At 46.1% G+C, this 21,533-nt stretch overlaps 1 protein-coding gene across 5 annotated transcripts in view; it reads right to left on the reverse strand.

The window, feature by feature from the left end:
• The window catches only part of LOC308199585 (uncharacterized protein), a 139,246-nt gene that overhangs the window by 108,351 nt on the left and 9,362 nt on the right, over positions 1-21,533 (reverse strand). For 4 of the 5 annotated variants that reach the window (XR_013954719.1, XR_013954720.1, XR_013954721.1 and 1 more), the window contains exon 1: positions 3,535-3,581. Coding sequence is in view for 1 of the 5 variants with exons in the window: in XM_080603944.1 (XP_080460070.1) it covers positions 3,535-3,571 (37 nt within the window). In the remaining 4 variants the exon portion in view is untranslated. Of the gene's footprint in view, positions 1-3,534; positions 3,582-11,232; positions 15,999-21,533 lie in introns of those variants that run through there. The other variant, XM_080603943.1, reaches the window with a different exon arrangement.

Below are 21,533 nucleotides of genomic sequence, written 5' to 3' on the forward strand. Positions count from 1 at the left end.
TGATTTTAAGAAATGGAGAAAACTATCTGGACATCTGGCATTCAACCATGAGAAGTACACTCTTCCTAAGCTTAGGTGGAATTTATCAACTGCTGAATTCATTTATGAAACTTGTTAAAGAAATAAAGTGAATCTGAGGGCTGTGGACTACCAGCTGAAGATGGGCAATGAAAAAGGTAAGCACCTTGTTGGAAGAGTTTAACAGGAGAACGCATTACAGACTATACGTAATCCTTCCTCTCAGTACCTTGCTTGGCATTAATAAGGTCTCAGTTAGTGCACTGTGTCCAGAATTTTGCAATACAGGTACCCAAGGTCAGAGGAAGGACAGAATGGCCAAGAGTCAAATAAAAACATTTCACAAAGAATGCACCACCTATTTTTTTTCCCCGTTGGAAGAAGAGCCTGCGCTGTGGTGGATAGATCCGGAGGTAACAGGTTTAAATCACAGCAAAGCAGGTTCATGTTGAATGTTAAGAAGCTCTCCAGTGGGAAAAATAAAATACTGAAATAGGCTGCCAGGAGAATTGTAGGCTTATCACTGGATATCTTTAAGGCTGTTAGACAAATTCTGTAAGAAGTAGCACTGATGGAGCTGATTGGCCTTAGGACACGGGCCATGAACTAGTTGACCTTCTGAGCCATCCTCCAGATTCATTTGCCAAAAACCCCGAACCCAGCAGGTTTTCTGTCTGAACACACACGTGTGCAATGAGAAAAGGAAAGCAGAGCCATACTTGCATCCTCTGAGCTGCGTGCTGCAGGTGATGCCCCTTCTTTAACTCACAGGCTGTCATTTTGGGCAGGTCAGGCTGTTCTCCACTCCTTTCTGCATTTAAATAATCAGATCTCCTATTACGTTAATCAAATAGAACTAATAAAAGGTAATTTTTTTCAGAAGCTCCTAGATGAGACCATAACACAGCGGGTTGCATTTCAGTTGCCGTCTCCAGGTATTAGGAAATGCATACAAAATTTGTGCCTGAGGCTTTGGAATACTATCTAGAGAAACTATTTACAGTAGGTAAGGATGTCTCAGTATCAGGCCTGTTAACCAAGCAGCACCACCTCTGAACACCGTGAGCACCGTGTTCATTTCATGTCCCATGCAGAGTTTGGGAACAATGGTCCCTCGCCATATCCATGAGAGGACATGTCACCTTCCCCTGCTCTCAGCTGCTGTTATCTGAAAGGCTGTAAAAAACCCTCAAAGAAAAAAAACCAAATCCTTAAGATTTGTTTTTAGCACAGGGAAAGAATAAAACAGTGTTGACCTGGGAGCACATCATTTCTCTTTCTCCCTTTGTTCGAGTACCAATCCCTTCTCCACGTCTGTTGTCGCTGTGGCTCCCGAACCACTCATTGCAGCAATCCTCGGCTCCCTCTGGGGTGGCTGCTACAGCCCAAGGTCTTCTGGGAGTGTTTGTTTTTACTCCAAATTGACAGAAAATGAATGGGTTGACTGAAAACAAATGCAAGCAAAGGGCTGTTGGAAAACAACAAAAGAATTTTCAAGAATTCAGAAAATTTGATAAAGCCAAGAGTCCAGAAGCAAACCAATGCTCTCGTTTAGAAGAGGCACAAACTCAGCATGGGACCTGAGCTACCAAGTGAAGCACACACAGGGCAAACAAATTATTCAGTTCTGTCGGGTTTTGAAAGCAACTACGAACTGCCTAACACCTTATTCTGAGTCTTATTATTCCAAGTCCAGTGTAAATCACTGGAGCAGTAGAGCAGCATACTAATCCTCCCTTTTGGACGCACAGATCAACTCCTGAAAGCAAAGTCAATGGCATAGATTTAGCACAGGGATACATGCTATCCTGTGGCATAATCAGGAGCTAAAGGGAATCAGCATCATGTACATCCCTGTCCTTGCTGGAGACACCAGGCTCCCGTCCTTACCAACACCCACTCTCACATGGATGATACCACTTTTCTCCTCCGATGAAAATTTTTGTCTTTTACTTCAAAGTATTTATGCTTTGCTCTCTGCAAGCAGTGCCAGAGCAGTGCTGTCCTGGCTGGTGTGCTTGTAAAATATATTTTTAATGTGTCCAAACCAACCTGAGCTTTGAGGCAGAGACAAACAAAGCAGCTTCTCCGTGGATCCAAATTTTGCATAAGAATGGTTAAACTGAAAGAATGAATCCTTTCCAAGCTGAGAGATATCTGTGGTTATTAATAGAGATTTTCAGCATCTTGAATACAACCTTGCAATATCCAAGTCCCAATTTTGGCTCTACCAAGATATGAAAAATATCTAGACACGTTTTCAACAGCTGCAGTTCTACCGCATCTAAGTCAAACACGGACCACACTGTTTTCTACATAAGCAAGTGCTCCAGCACCAGCACACACTTTAATGCTTCCCCGACAGCCAAGAGCTCTTCTCAAGGCTGCTGTTCCCACCTAATGCTCAGAGTCACAGACAATTTAACAGGGCACACCTACTGAAACCAACAATAAACCCAAACATAGTCGAATAAAACATCTGTGTGCGTGTTATAGCTTGACACTGCCCAGAGTTAAGAAGTTTATTTTTCACAGACCCCTATCTCTGAAAACAGGCCACCGGGCTCAGCTGTGCACCACGAACCTTTGCTGTCTCAACTGCCAGAGGTTCTCCTCGATTTACTCCTAGAGGCTTAAGGGTCTGGAGCACAAAACTTCATTTGCTGCCACAGCAAAACTCAGAGTGTCAGGGAGCAAATAACACGACCAATGGCAGCAAAATTACATTGTATTTATGATTTGCTGTGCAAAGCAGTAACTCTAACCAAGCACGAACACTCCTATTTTCCTTTATGGTCTAATCTATACATTCTTGCACACGAACACCACCTCAGTAACTAAAAGGTATTTGAAAACAATGACAGTGTATTTGGCTCCAAACATAGAACTGTCTTATTTTATCGAAGTCTCTAGCTTGGGAATTCAGTTGTGAGAAAAAGCTTTTAAGAGAAGTGATTTCTCCTGACAATAAAGCTACAATGAACACTATTGTGCTGCCTTCTGTTGCCAACTGGAAGACCGGCTCAAAAGGCAGAAAATACAGGGCTTCAGAAGCCAGTGCCTCAGAAATGATTCCACGTTCAGCCTAGTCACATTGATGGGAAGATCTTCACACATATTTGAAAGAGCCCAAGAGAGAAAACATGTGAGAAAAAACAGGACAATAAGAAACATCAAAAGTTGTCCTACGGATTTAAAAGAAACCACAACAATGCTCCCTGCCACCCACCAGGTCAGGTTGCCCAGGGCCTTGAACACCTCCAGGGATGGGGCATCCAGAGCTTCCCTGGGCAACCCGTGCCAGTGCCTCACCTCCTTCTGAGTGAAAAATTTCTGTGTAGGAAAAGAAATTCAAGCTTACGAGTTAATTTCTTACATCCCTAAATTTAGATGGGGTATAGAAATTAATATTCGCTGAAAATCTGGCCACGAGGTGTGGAGATAATCAGCCTCTGTAGAGAGCACCATATGTTCAGCCTAACAAGCTGCAACTCCTTTTCAGGATCTTTGACTTACCACCGAAAGCAGAATTAAACGAGGCGCAGCAGAGCATGGGGCACACAGCACAGTACATACCTGCGGCCCCCAAGCCAGCCTGCAGTTTAAATAAGCACCATTTTAGGTCCCAGGGACACCTTATCAGACAGGTCTGCCCCTTCTTTGGGTGGGTTTCTTACAAAGAGCCCAAACCAGTGCTAAATAAAGCACGCTTGCAGCTGTGAGCTCCTTCCTTGTCAGCACAGCAAGCAGGGTGAGGGAGGCTCCATGAATTTCACAGTACCTTTCTATGCAAAATGCTGAGCTTGTATGCGTGGCCCCTCCCTGCTTTGGATGTTTCCTTCTCCTCCACAGCACGATTCCAAGAGGCCTCTTGGTGGCCTTTCCAAGCCTTAATATCAACGAGGCGGTTATCTTGTTACACCTGAAGGGTAATGCTATAATAGGGACTTGGGCTTAAAGGAAATTAAATGCAAGTCTTATGTGTGCCAAAGAGACAGGCTTTTGTTTGGTAAGATGCACGCTACACTTAGCATTGTTAGTGAGCAATTACTTTAGAGGCTTCAGCAGCCTCGTTTATCCTTGGATGACACAACTCAGGCTTAGTGTTCAGTGCTAGGCTTACATTTAATAGCGGGATTTTCACTTCTCCCTTCCAAGCTTTTGCCAGTGCTGAAAGCAAGAAGCCCCGTGAACTTCCCTAGGTGAAGAGATGCTCCTTCCCCCTGGGGCATTTGCAGGTGCCATATCCCAGCACCCCCCCTAGCAGTACTACAACCAAGACGTCGTTACCCTCGTTACCAAACTGGCCTCATTTAGACCAGAATGATCCCACAACCAGCACGTTGCTCTCTATATTGAGAGGTGTGTTTTCAGGTCTCTCTCTTACAAACGTCTCGTGCAGTTTGGGGCCAGTCACTTAGGATGATAAGCACATGTAGCCCATCCATAAAACAACAAGAATTATACCTTTTTCCCCAGGAGATTTATCCTCCTAAGATACTCCAAATTATGAGCTGATCCAGTGACCTAAGAAGGACCCCAGGCAACCAGAATAATTTCGTTTTTAACATTGATCGGGGGCCAATTACAGTGAAGCGTTAAAAAGGAAGAACTACCTTTTAGTTATGCTTTTCGCTCTGTAAATATCTCTACTATCTATGAGATTTGTTACACGGGAAATCATTCCCCTCCCTTTCTTATTCTGGGATGCAATTATCTTCTGATATTAAGATCACGTCAGCGCACACTCCTGCCCTGTGCTCTGCTCCTCTCCTTGCTTCCCCGAGCGCTGCACCTATAAACAGTCATTTCCTTGTCATTGTGGCCTCCCAGATAAGAGCTATTTTAAATGCTGAAGACTTCAGCTTACTCTCAAACAAAGGTTTCTGCGCCAACACGAGCGAGTTAGCCAGACTGCTCGAATCCCCTATTCCCATCTCATGAGACTTGTGTGTCTTTTATCATCTCAGAAGTGCCAATCCGATGCACCTAAAGCTGGCAGGCGTCTGCACCGCTGCCTGCTGGCATCCCGCTCCCATGGGAGCCACCTGGAACAGCGTCCGGAGGCAGGCAGGGTTTAACAGAGCATCCCTGGTGAAGGGCCGTGTACTTAGGGTGACATTTGGCCCTTGGAGTTTCCAGCTTCACACTGACAGCTCAGCTTGATTTATTTTGCCGTCCTTCCGCTCTCCTCCTGGTCGTGAGCACTTGTTTGGTTTCCCCAGCTAAGGAGCGCCTGGCCTTTGGCTTTACCAGGGACCAGAAATTCAGCGCTTGCCCTGGCTGCTCAGCTCTGTCACCAAAGTATTCGGAGAATATTGACCTTCTCCAGCCCTCCCACAAGCAGAATCCTAGCCGGGGTCTCGGCAGTAGAACAGCTGCGATTTGACTAATGCTAAGCATGGGGTGGTTACGGAAGGAGTGCTTCTTGTAAAGAAAATCAGCTCTTTCTTGTCAGTAAATGAATGCTAATGCTCTCTCCCTATTAAGGCAGACTACCTCTTTAAAACTTTTATGTCTTCTATATATCATGTTTTTGGAAGAAAGTTTTGCTATTTAAATAGCTGCCATAGTGTTACAGGCTTATATGATTCCAATTTTCAGTACTTCATAAATCAGCAGACCTAAGATGCATGGGACAGCTGAGACTTTAAATTGACATCCTGTCTTTTTATGAACATTAAAATGCTTGAACTCATGACATATTTACACAGAAGTATCCCTGCTGCCTCGGCCAAATTGTTCCTGAAGTATAAAGTACTTTACATGAGTGAACATAATGACGACAACCTGCAGATTTGTCCATTAAATTACCGAAGTGTCACAGCTAGGCCAGAGGGGTCAGCTTAGGATCAGGACAGAGCTCTGCAGCGCCTGTTGCTGCCACAGAAAAATGGTGGAAGTGGGCAAACCATCCTTTAAATAAGAACCACACGCAGGAAACCCACGGGCAGAGGTGACTTTGGAGATGGGGTAAAATACGTCCATCTCTGCATAAACAAGAGCTTGCAGAAGGCTGGGGCATCCTATGGCCCAAATCAACACGTGTTGGCATGGCACTGTCGCGGTCACTAGATTCATGCACATCAGAAACATCTGAGAGCCTTTATCAAGCCTCTCTCTCAGCTCCCTCAAGTAGACAGATGAAATCTGCCCCCAGTGACATCCTGGGTGGATTTTTCCATTGCCTTCAGCAGATCCTTGGCACTACCAGCCTCTTGGAAGCACCTGATAGCATATTCCCTTCTGAGTGGCAAAAGACGACTATGGAAAGATACTGAATTGCGAAGATTTTTTTTTTTTTTTAAGATAGAGAAAAAAGGAAAATGTAGAAGTGTTCACCTTCAAGAAGCTGAAGGATCTCTTACTGAAGAGTGAATAAGTCAAGGAGCAGTGGAATATGCCCTGAGAGAAAACACCAACAGACACTGAAATGCAACTTCTTCTTACCCAACATGTTTCAAATGATCAGGCTTATTTTCCACAAAAATTATTTTTTTTTAATATATACCCCAGAAACATCTGTACAGAGGGATACATATGATAAGAGCAAACACTGGGTGCTGGGGAAACCCAGTTCAGGTTCACTCAACTTTTCCATCCTTATTTTGAATGAAGATAAAATCGGTACAATTGTAGGGACCTCTGAGCAAAACAGACTAACGTCAACACAGAGCAGGACCCAACAAACATTAGCTGTCTTCAAGGGCCAGGTACACGTGTTCTTCTTCTAATTTACTTGGATCCTCCTGCATCTCTCTGCAATGGCAAATGCCTTTTCTGCCTCTAGCTGACAGGATAACCTGTGCAAGTGTCCCGAGTAATTGGAAACACACAAACCTCTGAAGGTTTGAAGAGCACATCTGAGTGCAGAGACATAACCCAGAGCTGGATGCAGTCAACCCCATTTCTAGAAGAGAAAACAGACTTCCTTGTAAAACTCACTATTCTGAGAACATAGCTTCAATCAGTGCTCTGGCCCCACATCCTCCACATACATACATCCAGAAGTAACTTCATCAAGCTGGGGAGCTCTGCTGAAGAAAATGGGACTGCTTACACACATACAGCAGTGGACTGACAGTATTTCCTAAACCTGCTAGTATTTATATTTTGGAAAAGAGGGGAGGGTGACGAGCACATGACAAACTCTCTTGAATCAGAGCACCTTTTGAAGTTCACGGACACAGTAATTTCCCCTCAGGAGCAGAGTTTATTGCATGCAACTGCAGTGAGTCAGATCTTTTCCAGCTTTTGCCTCAAAGTCCTTTTTTTGGGCAGCTCTCTTTGCACAGCCAGTGACTAAACGTTTATAGATGGGGATCTACCAGTTACCTCAGCAGAAACATAATTTTCAGCACCTCACAGTTCAATTCAGTCACAAATCAATCTGATACATTTCAAGTAGAAATCAGAGCTGAACATTTACATACTATTACCTAACTGGGCTGGCCAGCTTTTAATTACTACGTACCTCCTAGAGAGGCTGGAGCCAGGTATTTCAGAGCTGCTTTCCAATCAGAGGGCATCAGTCCACTTCTCACCAAGAAAAAAAATAAGTGAATAAGCCAGGAAAAAAAATCATCACATCATTGGAAACAACCCCAGGAGGCAGATGACAGCCTTAAATGATGTGACTCCTACTGGCTGTCTGTGAAACGATACCAAAGAAATTATTTGGTTATTAAAAAGCACCAAGTGAAAGCAAGCACCCTCTGGACTTAGTTGCTGGCTCTAATCAAATAAACATTGAGGCACATCCCTTATCACTCAGCCACACACTCTAAAACCTGAAAGAACAAAACTAATCAACATTAATAATAAACTCTAACTTGCTCCTGGTAAGCCTCACTCACTTTTTAGTTATAGTTCCCCACTTAATAAGGTATTGCTTAAAGAAATCATACCCTCCCTCTCTCCTCCTGCCAACAAGCACTGTTAACAGAAGACATGTAAAATATTATGGCTATCATTATTGTCCTTGTGTGAGCCAGCCATCCTGAATAGCTTCCCTTCCCTACAGCAACAGAGCTGAGTGGTTACAGCCAAGAGAAGAGGGAAGAGCAAGCTCTGCTATTAGTTACGCTCGTGCAAATGCCAGCAGAAGCCGAGCTTGTCGTTACATCAGTGGATTACTGTTACAACCAATTCGTCTCCTGGTCGGGGTGTGGGTTCATTTTTCTAAGCACCGCGGAAAAAACACCACCTGCTCCCGGCCTCCTCGCGGACTGGGAAGCGCAGAAGTTGCACGGGACCGCAGCATGCCTGAGTCTCCGAACACGTCTGAATTATGAATGAGGGAACTCGGGCGCAGAGAGATACTGAAAGGCGTTAGGTGCCCAAATGTGCAAGGAGAATGAGACTCTTAAATATGAATGGAATTAACTTCCCTGCTCGCCAGCCAGGCAGGTACATCTGCGCTGCCTTCATTACACAGAGAAATCACAGCGTGGACACGAAGTGCCTGCTTTTAAGGGTATTTTTGGCACTTTAGCCTGGGTCCGCCCTATCTCAGGCACTTGATTGAGGCTGTTAAATAGTGGCTATTTGGCAAACCAATCCCCTCTAAAGATGCCCATCACCCTCCATTGACTACAGCACTGCTGACCACGGTCACCTCAGCTACGTGTCAACGGTTTGATGGCAGAATTTCATGGCCGACTTCCCCAAACGTTAATTCCCCAGAGCTGAGCCAGGCGGCCGTGCCAAGACGGAGGGGAGCCAGGGCTGCCCCTGCCCGCTGCAGGCTGCCCACCTGCCCCAACACCTCCTGCTCCTGGCATGCCCCACGGGCAAAGCTGGCTCGTGGCGTGTCTCACTCATTTGCTGCTCAATGAAGATAATAATTGCAATCACACGGTTAAGTAATCTCCAGATAGGGCATTGGATGTGTAAATTCTACCACCAAAACAGCTGCAGACACACCCATGCCATCATGTTCTCGCTCACATCCCCAGAAGAGCCTTTTTAGAAAATTAAACTTGGTAGTGGCGTGTAAGGACCTTTCATCTCTACAAATATGAGTTCAGAGAGCAGGCATAAGGAAATATAATAATTTGCATAACAAATATACACCACAAGAAAATGCATAATCAGCACACACTCAGTGGATATTTTTGATAATGCAGGAGTGTGGATGCAGCAAGCAGAACAGTTAAAAAAAAAAAATAGGTATACCAGTGCACTTTCTCCTGATCTAGATCAGGAAATTTAGCAAGGCATTCCGTGCATGTGCTTTTCGTATTTAGCACTAATTAGCAAGGTTAATCCAAGATCTGTCTTGATCTTCCCAGCTGCTGTGAAGCACCGTCACTGACTACACAACAGTCTACAAAGCACTGCCAATTTTTAGTGATCAAAATCCTGACTGCGGTTTCCCAAGCATCATGGCACTGTCTTTTAAAACATAAAGTTAAAAAAAAATCCATAAATAATAATAACATTTAACAATCATTTGCGGATGGTGTTTGCTCTTCTGGGTAGGAACTGACTTCTGATCTCTGAAATCCAGGGTCATATTTGGTTAACATTTTAAACTTTTCTTTGGATCAGGAAGATAAGTGCCTAACCTTTTCTTTTCTTTTTTCTTTTCTTTCCTCTTTTCTTTCTTCTTTTTTCTTTTCTTTTCTTTCTCCTTTCTTTTTCCTTCTTTCTTTCTTTGCTTCCTTCCTTCTTTCTTTTTCTGTTTTTTTATTTTTTTTAATGAAGCTGAGATTTGCCTAAAATAATGTGATTACAGCAGCCAGACTTGTTTTTTGTTGTTTTTTTTTTTTTTTTTTTTTTTTTTTACTTGCTAGACTGGTGATATAACAGCAGCAGAGCAGTCTAACCACTTCGATGGCACCTGTGATACACTCAACAACAACTGTGCTATTGCCTATTTGCACTAAAGCAAGCCCAGTGTCCCACAGCTGGTGTCAGGTCCCTCTCCTGCTGCAGCGGAGTTTCTGCCTGATAGGATAGAATGCAACAGAATGGGGAGATCAAGGAAAGACATTTTATTGTCCCTTTGTTCCTGGGAAACTAAGGCACGGCAAAAAATATACGGTATGTCGTTATAAATCTTTTCTATCAAATGCTGACTGTGCTCATGCTCAGAAGTGGCAGGACCCAGGTCAGCTCTCCACCCATGGCCAGCGAGTATTTGCTTGAAGGGCTGTGCACGCAGGCAGCTGGCAGCAAAATGGGTTTCAGTGTTACTGCGGGAATATTTTGTCCAGCTTCTCAAGTGAGTGTTGCTGTGGCTCTGCATCAATCCCAGCTTCCCCTCATTCCTGGGGCCGTGCTGCATGTGCGTTCCCGCAGCCACCTGCTGCACATCACAACCGGGTCCACACGTCGCACCCCGAGTGAGCACTGACGCCTCGCTGACTGGAAATTTCTTGTGCTGATCTTCTCGGGCCTCTCTCATGGAGAAAAATTCTTGAGGTCAAGAAAGCAAACGTTTCCAGGATGTCCTTTCTGGAGTTGTCCTGATGAGGTTCAGGGAGCGGTGCGAGGAGAATGAACTGTTTTTCCCCTCTGAGCTGTCCCTGAGGGAACAACAGTGACTGGTGGGGTCCTCGCCCCAGCACCACCAACCTTTATGCATTGTTCCACATCAAGGCAGAGATAAGGGAGGGCAGAAGCCTACACAAGTCCTGGAGAAGGCCGTGTTATCTGTATATGCACTGCCGTGAAATGAATTCATACCGAGTGCACTCACAAGCAGTCATTAAAGAACCCTTTACTGAGTTGTTTTGCTCTTCCTCCCCAAGCTCAAAGTTTACATCCTTCTGACAAGCGGCACATACAAACCTTCTGTCATTCCAGTGCAAACTTCATGAAATTAAGTGGTTTACATAGCTGCAGCCAAAGGTTAAATTCACATATTTTCCTGCTGACTTCACTAGTTTTAACCTTTGAAGTTTGATTGTGAAAATCCCTCACCCTCCCACGTAAAACAAACAGAAAAACTCAGAGAGCAGTTCTGTCTGGGATTACACCGGGGTGTTTGAGAAGGTATTATCTTTGTTTCTCTCAAAGCACTGCAAAAATGGTTTGCGTCCCTGTAAGAAAAAACAAGATGTGCCTTTCCTACGCGCACCCGTGTACACATCTGCACAGGGGCAGGGCAGAGGGACAAAGTGCAGACCCTCCAGTTTAAAGATACGCTTGTGCCATTCCTCTGCCAGCCTGTGTGAGACACCGCCTCTCACAGCCACAGCTACTTACTTGTATCCAAAAATGCCTCTTGAGCAGGGAAGGCTCCCAGCAGGTCAAGGACAGGACTGTGTAGGACCAGTGGCAGTCCTACACAGATCGGTGAGAGCAGTGCTGGTCTGGGGAGCTGGTGTGCACCTCAGGGACACAGCCCTGCAGAGGAGTCGTCCTGGTCACAGCTACCTGGAGGAGGGATGACAAGATGTGAAGAGAGGGAAGTTTGAGGGTATGTCTTCAACAGGTGAAAGGTTTGTTCTTGAATCAGGTTAAATAAACAGAAAAAAGCCTTACGCCTACGCTAAGGTGTTTATTTTATTCATGTGGCTAAACTCAAGACTGGGAGGGCACTGAGCTTTCACACTATTGAGAGTTTCTTGTCAGAACCTGGCATTCACCCATCCCTCATTAAGGGTCTCCTCTTGCATCAGCTCAGGAACATGTTTGTGCTAATAAAGACAAGGTCTTGTGTGCTACACAGGGTGAGCAACACAGAGGGGCAGAGCTGTACAGAAAAGGCTTCTTGGAGATTATGTCTCAGAGGAGGGATGTTGGAGCAGGCAGGAGTTATTTTCCAGGAACACGGTACATAAAATGGCATTCAGTGTTCACCAGTGAGGGCTGCCGTTCGGAACAACAAACACATTTTTGCTCAGTTTGGGTGCATCCACCTCCTTAATTTTTCGCGTTCTCCTGACGGGAACATGAAATGCCTGTAAAATCAAATGTATCTAAATTCTGCCAAGATCTGCAGCATCTGGAGCTGAAGACAACGTGCCCTGCGGTCTGGATCTGTCGGAGTCCCAGGCCCACTCTGATGCCTGCTCCGAGCTTGAGCAGCTCATTGAGAAGAGCTGAGAGCACAAGTGCCGTTGCCTCCTGCTCAGAAAACATCCTCGTTACAGAAAACGTTAATATTGGTAGCAAACAATCAATTAGAGGAACAAAGGAAGAGTTCAGAGCCAAGATTAGAAATGCAGCTGCATCTGTTCCTGTTTTGTTATGAGTGTCACCTTGTGCTTCCTGAAGGTCTGATCCTGCTCTCGATGCATAGGCATCGGTGAGAGCTGCATGCGTATAGCTACAAGAGAGTGAGATCCCATAGCAAAATCACTCTGCATTGCTGGGCACTTGTCGGGCCTGATGACAACGCTTTTGACAAGGGAAGAGATGCAGAAGCACATCCATCGATGCAGTAGATAGCATATGTCAACATCAGCGCTTCCCGTGTTTATGAAGAATTTGATTGAATAAAAGGCTTGGCAATAAACTACATGAGTGATTCCAGATTGCAGCACACATATCCATCACATGCCTTTTCTCCCCCAGAGTATTATATTTCACCAAACTGGTGACACATGCTAAGTGCCGCAGACTGCCGACCACACACGCAGCACAATGGTTCCCTCACTGCTCCTTCCCAAGAGCAGAAATCCTCTGGGTTCCCCAAAGCCACCGCATTTCACGTAAGTACCTTCCTCTGCCTTCTGTGGGAACTCGGCAGGGATATATGAACTTGTGATAGTAAAACGTAATTTGTTCAGATCCTTGCCTTCAGGGTGAACACTAAGATGCTGCCATCAGCCAGAAAATTTGTGATCTAATCTAGAGGCAGCGAGGCATGTCTTTTCTCCGAGGCTTTTGGAAAACAGAGCTGGGTTCCCTCTTTTACATGAGCTAGCAATTTTATTTTATTTTTTGAAGAGCTAAACACTGTTCATCTTCGCTCCACAGGGCAACGGGCTGAGACAGAAAATCAGGCACATTACAGAGGGCTCTTGGCCTCTCTATCGGCAGTTCCATGCTCCAGATGGAAAGGCAGGTCCCATGGGGACACTGAGTTTGGTGCTGGGGTCCTGCCAGCCCTGCACCTCAGCTGCTGCATGTGATGGCCAGTCACAGCCACTGGAAAGGGGGAAAAGTGCATTTCTGCAATTCATTTTTGTCATAGCAGCCACATTATGTGTTTAGATGGCTGTTCTACAATTTTCCATGCACTTTCTCCTTAGCTCTCCATTGTAAGAAGTGGTGCAGAATAATACAGCTGTAATGAGTGATAGGAGGTTTCAGCTGCAATTTTAATGCACAGCATCCCATTTCACCTGTTTAACCCTGCCTCCTGTGGAGTGTTAGAAATGGGCTTAGATATCTCACGCAAACAGGCCAGGGATCTTTTTTTCCCCTATTTTAGAAGATTTCTGGGTAAAGTCTGCTTCTTCTAGCCAAGCTAAATATTCTGCAGAAAGAGTCTTTCACTGCGAGGCAGCACTTGGAAAGATTTCCTAAAGGTCACAGAATGGAACTGAGAGTTTGAGCTCCTGAGATTTACACTTAGTTCTTGCCCTGAACAGTGATGTGTTACAGGGCTTTGCTCTCCTTTGCCCCAGCGTACAGGGAAGAGTGAGAACCGCAGGGTTGGAGGTGGCAGTCCATCCAGGTTGTCCTTGCCTGTCCAGCTGCAGCCAGGACACAAGCCCCACCACACAGCCTCGGGACGACGGGCTTGTGAGGGAGGCACCACCCCAGACGCTGGCAGTCTGGATGAGGAGCTCCTTGGTAGGAGGGCTTTCAGAGGTAGCACTGCCCTGTCTCTAGCTGATCTCCCACACGATTTCCTGTGGTGACTTTGTCCCTAGCAGATCACCCAGCAGATGAGCAGTACAGAAGTATGGCCTTCATCAATAAGCACCAGATTTGGGGCAAACAAATCAGAAAGATTCCACACTTTGACAGATCCATCTCTTCTCCTAAGGGCAAAAGTTTCCCCTTTCCACCTTTTCTTCCCTACGGGTTACAGGAGACTCAACAGCGAGATGATACATGCTATCTTTGCTCACTAAGGCAATGCTGTACTTTTGGCCACAAGGAGCCCCCAGTTGTGCCAGTCACCAAAAGACAGGCGTTTCACTTAAAATCATCACCGTTCCTCCTTGCTCCCTGGGGTTTCTCCTGCACAGGGTGGGGACATGGAGACCCAAACCTGAGGCACGGAGAGGAAACGGAGCTGGCCTGTGGCAGGAGCTCAGTACTAACTGAGGAGGAAGCACTGTGGATCGAGGGGGATAACACTTCAGAGGTGAGGCTGTCCTACAGCAGCTACCTGCTGCTCGGGAACCTGCCCCCGTCCCCTGCAACTTAACACAGGCGACTGCTTCGACGGGGCCCAGGTTGGGTCTTCAGGACTATCCCTTGTGGATCCCAATTGCCAGAGAGCTTCTTAGCCACACCATAAAAACGTTTTCCAAGCGTTTTTACGTTCTTCCCTGCCATTCACCACACAAACACGAATTTCAGCAGGCATCGCACGGTGGCCAATAAACGAGAAACTACGGGGGGGGCCCTCTCGGCAGCCGCCTCCCGCACCCTCCGACCAACTCGAGGACCACCGGGGCCCCCAGGGGGTGGCAGGGACCCGGGGACAGCGGGGCCGGGTGCTGTCGGGGCCCGGGGACAGCGGGGCCGGGCTCTCGGCTGCCCTGAGGCGGGCGGCGGCCGCGGCGCCTCAGCGGGGGCCGGGCGCCACCTGGCGGCGGCTGCGGCGCGGGGCCCGCCGCCAGGTTGGGGTCTGTGAGGTGATTTTTTTTCCAGCGCTTTTTTCCCCCCGTTTTCAGTCGGTTGCCGCCTCTGCCCCGCTCCTCTGGGAGCACGGTAGATGGGAGGCGAGGCTGTGAGGGGATTAAAGGGGTGGAAGGTGGGGGAGAAGTGGAGACGGCAGCACGCCGCACTGCACGCACCAGGCGTTGTGAGGTGGCACTGGAGGTGCCACCATGGGCCCGGCAAGGGCACGGCCAAGAGTGGCGATGGCAGCTGTCTGGCCTCTTGGCAGGCAGCGTTGTCTCCTCAGCACCTCCAGGGCCTCAGCTTTGGCAGAGGTTGGGCAAAATTAGGCTGAGGTTTCTCCTCACAGCCACTGGGGAAGGAGAAAAGCTTCCCATGGGCTGTGACCAACAGAATCCTTCTTGAGCCCTCCACCGCCAGCTTCACCTGGTGAAAAACAGCCAAAGACGGACCCCGTAATACCATTTCTATGGCCTCGGCACCCACAGCACCATCTATGGGCCTCCTGGGACTCTTCCACCACTTTGTGAAATGGTGGGAGAGGAGGGGATTAATATTAAATTACCAAACCCTCTCCACCTGAGCTTCTCGCCTTCCACAGCAGCACTGGCTTGCTCTGATGAGCTGCTCGGCTGCCAGACAAGTGATCCTGATGGGCGATTTCCACAGCCCCATGGGCACTGCGGGCCTGGTGAGGCCTCGGTGGGCCCCACGTTGCCCTCGCCTTGTGCCTGGGCAGGTGGCGGCTGCACGGGGCAGGGGCAGCGCGTGAGGTGCAGCCCTGGGCACAGCGAGGTCAGGGAGAAATTTCACCACTGGCTTTGGCGAGCAGGATTTCACTCCTGGAATTGTACATCTGGAACAGGAGAGACTGCTTGGGTTGTGTTTTTTAAGACACTTTGCTCAGTGGTTGAAGAGCTTTCGCCAATACCAGGCCGGGACCACTCCTGGAGCACCCTCAGGCAGGGGGAGGTCAGCTCGCAGGCATGGAGATGGGTTTGGACACTGAGGCCTTAAACACCTCTGCAGAACCAGCTGTAAGCCCAGCAGACAGAGGAGAGAGAGCTGCGTGATGCCCATTCCTCTTTTCCAATGGACCTTGTGCATCTCATTCAGAAAGCAGTGGAATAAGAGCTGGCAGAAAGGACTTACAGGCGTTTATGTTCAGTTCCTGCTCTGAAGGAAATAAACTCTTCTGGCAATTAGAGGGAGTCAGCAGTATCCTGGAGAGTGTAAACATTTGCAACCAGTAATTACAGATACCACTTCCCCATCTGAGCTGCTGAATGACTGCTGCCATCTGATACCCCTCCACCCCCTCCACTTTTCTACTTATTCAGAAAACCAAAGGAAAAAAAAAAAAAAAAACACGTTATGCATTGCCTGAGCAATCACAACCCACCATCTGAGACACACTGGACTGTATCACTGTTTATATCATGTCAGTAAAGATGGTGTGAAATATACTGGTTTAAGCCACTCACACACGATTGTGTCATCCAACTCCACAGGATGAGGGACCTAAGAATATGTTAGCCCCTAAACTGATGTTACTGAGGGCTCATGACTATGCAGCACTGTTGGCTTTCAAGGTGAGAAGAGCTGGAATGTAGAAATGGAAATTTGGATTCAACTCTCTGCCATTCCCTGAGGCACCCATGGTTGATTTCAGAGACCCTTCCCGGCACCACAACCTGGACATACAGACTAGCTGGTCCACAGGGTCTAGAGTGAATATTTGTGATTTTGGGAGGGTTGCTCAGTCTGCTAACTGAGACAAGGGAACGCAGACAACTGCTGCAGAGGCTTTTGTGGGGCTCTCAGATAAATGAATTAAGCCAACTGCAAAGTTTCCCCCACCACTTTTCAGCCATCTCAGGGAACAAATCTGTCACCACAGCGCCTTGCTGCCAGCCCAGGACAGCAGAGATAAGATGCAGGATATGCCCAGAAGCAGCCTGCTTCCCTTATTGGCATGAACTGGCCTGCAGCTGGGAAGCTATCAACTGGCTTTTGCAGATGCCTTGTACAAACATTCGCATTTCTCTGCTGACCCCATTCATATTTGTCTATGTGTTTAAGCCTTTTCACTGTAGCCGGTTGAGAGGGAAGGGGGTGATCCCAGACCACACAGTGCGATGCTATTAATGCTCCGAGCTCACGACCCCAAGGAGGATCACAGCTGGCGCAGGGCTGGGGTACTCAGCATGATCAGAGACTACAGCAAGCATGAAGCTTACCAGGTTCTACATTATATTGTGATCAATGTTGTACACCTGAACAGTGTCTTACCTCAGAATTGCTTTTTGGGGAGTGTTAGCACAATCTCAGCACCTTCTGAGGATGCACTAAACAATGAATGCTGTTCCCATAAAACAGGTGAGTGAGATGCAGACAAATGGACTCACATGCCCAAATGTTACTCTACATGTCCCACCAGCAAACTCAGCACCAGCGGTTCCACCCAGCCCCTATGACTTTTATTCTATCTACTTTCCACCAGATAAAGTGACTTAAAGGTTGAAATCTCAGAGTTGCATGATAGAGGGTCTTCCTGGTACAGGAAAGTTTTTGTATGATATAAAATTAAAGCTTTCCAGAAAGCTGAATTTCCAAATTTCAGGGGAAATACTGACATCTCAAATTTTATTTTTTCTCAGTTAAGAGAAAAGTAAACTCCTTCATGAGACAGAAACGTGAAATTGTTCTGTTTCCACAAGGTTGAACCACTTCATTTTGGTGATGTCAAAACATCCTAAAATATTTATATGCAAAAGAGTAAACAGATTGACCATTTTAATAAGCCAGAATGAAATTAATTTGCACAAGGAAGTCAGAATGATTTGTTTTGACTTTCTCCTTTAAAAATTGTCAAATCACCAGAAACCTGAGATTTCAACACTAACAAAACTGCGTTTCCCCAAAGGTAATTCTTCCAGCCTGTGTTTTAGACCAGCTCTTCATGGAACAACCAGACTGACTTCAGCCCCATAAATACCCATTGCTTCATGGATATACATAATCATAGAATCACAGAATGGTTTGGATTGGAAGGGACCTTAAAGGTCATCTAATTCCAACCCCGTCCATGGGCAGGGAAACCACCGGACTCCCTGACAAAGAGTCCCTCCCCAGCTTTCCCGCAGCCCCCATTAGGCACTGGCAGGCCGCTGTAAGGCCTCCTCCTCCAGCCCTTAGACCATCTTTATAGCCTCCTCTGGACTCGTTCACCCTGTGTCATAGGAACCACCACAAAGGTCCAGGCACATTTTCTCCATTGATCAGTCTGCCCTGTGAGGAGCAGCATGGCCTTTTCCCACTTTAGCACCATATTTTACGTTTCACAAAATTTCTTCCCCATCCTATCAAGTTATGCCCTGAAATATGAAAATAGGTAAATTTAGAGAGGACAATTTTATTTCAAACCTTATTTTTTGTTTTCATAAATGTCTTCTGTTTAAGGTTCTTAGCTGTTTGCATACTAAATAGCCTGCCTTGTTTTCATTTTGCCACATCTTTGTATTATATTACTTTTATAGCTGACAACCGCTTTTATACTGTGGGAACACTGTAGTGTCAAAAGCAGATTGAATTTGCTGATTGTTGGAGTTCTTTGTGCTGCTCGCACAAAATTTCTTTCCCCTATAATACATCTGTTGTTTGTATATTCGATAAAGTTAATATCTGTGAAATCAGTCATTTCCCCTAGGTCTAAATTATACTGCAACAGACAGAAGATTGACTTCATTGTATTGACAAGAGAGAACTCTCGATGCTTATTATTTGTGGTGACTTGGAGAGATTACAAAAAGCACACAGAATGGCTTTATCAGGGGAGTATATTTCTATAAAAGCTGATAAGGTGATGTGTGCACAAACTTCAACTTTTCTTGAATTTTGCTGAGGAAGAACTAAAGGAATAGCATAAATCAATGTATCATACCCTTCCTCTCTTCATGCCAGTATCCTGTTTAACACTGATCTTGTGCAATATTTATGTCTACATAAATAATTCAGGAACTAATTAATCCAATTCTTTTATAATTGCCTCTTATAATGGCATACAGCCCAAATCCCAGCAGCTTAATTGCTACTTAATGGAGATATTTATGACACCAACACTAGTAAAGAGTATAGGCGCTCTCAGTTATTTCAATTAGGAATGAGGCTTAAGCTACTAAATTCTTTGGATTTCAAACACCTCTGAAGTTCTGGCGGTTGGCGACGCACAGGTTTTTCATTTCAAAGCAAGAGGTTTTAGCTCTTGTATTTCATGTGACCGTATTATTGGGGCGCAGGACTCAGCACCCATAGATAACAAAACTGCAGTACCATTTCTCTGCTTCTTGGACTCTAGCAGCAGGGCTATATTTCATTTGGGGCTGATACTGCAAGGTACAACCAGGTTGGCTGAACACCTTGTGGCCATCACCAGAGCACAGATCGCCCTGACCTCAATCTGTAAGTCTTGCTCAGCATGTGGGAGCAGCTTGAACATTAAGGACATCTCAGATGGGAACAGGATGGCATACACCAACCAATCATGTCTTAATGAACCACTTGAGAACCCAATTAGATGCTTAGATGGAGAAAATCATTAAAACGGGGCTAAGTGCGTACAGCAGGGTTCTCCTGCAGAGATGGGAGCCCCGTGTCCAGCGTTTCTGCACTGCCCTGGCCGGTCCTGCAGAAGAGAGGATGGAGGTCTGGGATTTTTCTAGGCTGTACAAGTTCAGGGATTGGTTGTGTTTATCTTCCACATGCAAATACAAGGTTTAATAACAGCACAACCTTGCTGTAGATGCAGATAGAGGCTTAGCAAGTATTTATTATAGTTACATGCAAGGACTGGATAACCAACTTTGTCAGCTAACAGTAGATTAGAAAACACTTGGAAAGGTCAATAGAGTATAAAGGAAGCCTCCAGGGCATAACACGGAGCCTTTGCCATAGTCATGTCTGTTGACATTCTGATGTCTTATTTTATGGGGCCATTTAATAAGGGAATTAAGATCACAAGCAGAGTCATGAATAATCAGGGATCACTGGTCACATCCTCTTGTTCTGTGGTCTATGTCTCCATAGTGGAAAACTGCCTTGATTTTAGAAATAAAGGAAAATTAGCTCACCCCTGTTTCAGCTCATCCCCGTTTCAGCTTAGCAGGCTCGTGATTTTCCCATCATCCCTTCAGAGGAAAAAGCGAGAGAAACCTCGCAAAAAGAACAAATGTTTAATGGGCCTATCTAATTTGATAGTCATTCTCTTAAGCATGCTTTCAAGCGAGTAGGATATTTCCAGAGCACAGTTGGACACACACTGCCTGCTATACGAGCATCTCGTGAGGTTGTCTCGCACAACACTTAAAATAAACCTCCCTGAAAATATGCGAGTATTCCTCGGAGCGCCGTATAATTAAACTGGTGGCGTCTTCCCTTCGCGTACATCGCTCAGCTCTCGGGGTAGCTGCACACGTGCTCGTATGGCTCAGCTTCTAGAGTACGGGAAGGGGGACAGCCTGGAGCAGCACCCCGTGCCCTCCAGCTCAGGGTGCCCCTGCTCACGGCCTCTTTTAGGACTGTGTCACACCATCAGCCTGAGAGGGATGCCGGTACCTGGGCACTTGGGGGTGAACGGGGCGGTTCTGCCCTGGGTGGTTGCGTCAGTTCAGCTTACTTCAGCCTCAGAAACAATAAAGCTCAGGCAGTACCAACAGCTATATGGATGTACGCGTTTTGGATTCCACGGGCTGCATTTAGTTCGACTTGAATGCATTCTCGATTGATTTAAATTAAGGGAAAATAAACAGTTCTTAAATGAAAAATGAACACCCACATTGGCTGGCACAGGTTTAACTATGCTTGCAGAAAATCACTCCTATACCAGTGCAATTTTCCCATTATAAAGAAGTTCTAAAACAGTAATGGCTTTCAACTTGCGAAAACACAACACCCTGAAACTTTGCCCTGTTGCTTGTAAAGCGTGCGGTACCAAAAAGCACTTGGTAATTAGAGGGGATGTGCCGGTATGAATACAGAAATCTCATTTTAAAACATTTAAAAGCTTAAGAATAGAGCATCAAACTGCGAGTCACTTAGTTTTTATGATTGCTTTCATCTTTACCAGCAGCTAAAGACACCCTCTGATGCCTTAAACTAGTCGTAATCAAGTGGTTTAGTCAGTGTATTTTCATGAGACCTGGCAAATTTATTCTATTATGCTGCTGTACCTGCTGGATATTTGTGTGTCAGGGCGCAAAGGAGCGACTCCTACAGCCACCATTTCACTAGGGAAGGTTCTGTAATCACACCAGATTGGGAATTAGGATTCCTCGGTTTCTTCTGAGCTGTAGGCCAGACACGGTGTGCTGTCCCCAAAGCGAGTCACCAAATGCCTCACCCACTGAAAACCCAACTGTGTTGCTAAGAAATTGCTGCAAAATACGTCCACAAGCACTCAATAAAAGGGTGACTTTGGGGCGTTTATCCCCTCACCTGCCTGCTCTCCCTAGGGCATTTTGCTGCTGATAAGGTTCTTTGAGGTTCACAGTTGAAATGCGCTGTTAAGAGCGTTTTTATTGGTGTTTACGGGTGGTTAGTGATTTAATCCTTTTCTCCCTGACCCGAGTCACAAAAAAGGGAAGCTGAATTTGAACTAACAGTGCTGGATAAGAGGTAGAACAGAGACATTTATGAGGAAATTCAAGATAACACTGAGTTGTTACTAAAGGTGTTTTCAAATACACCCTTTTTATTTGGGG

Source organism: Anser brachyrhynchus (assembly GCF_964034855.1).
Source record: "Anser brachyrhynchus genome assembly, chromosome: 9".
NCBI lineage: Eukaryota > Metazoa > Chordata > Aves > Anseriformes > Anatidae > Anser > Anser brachyrhynchus.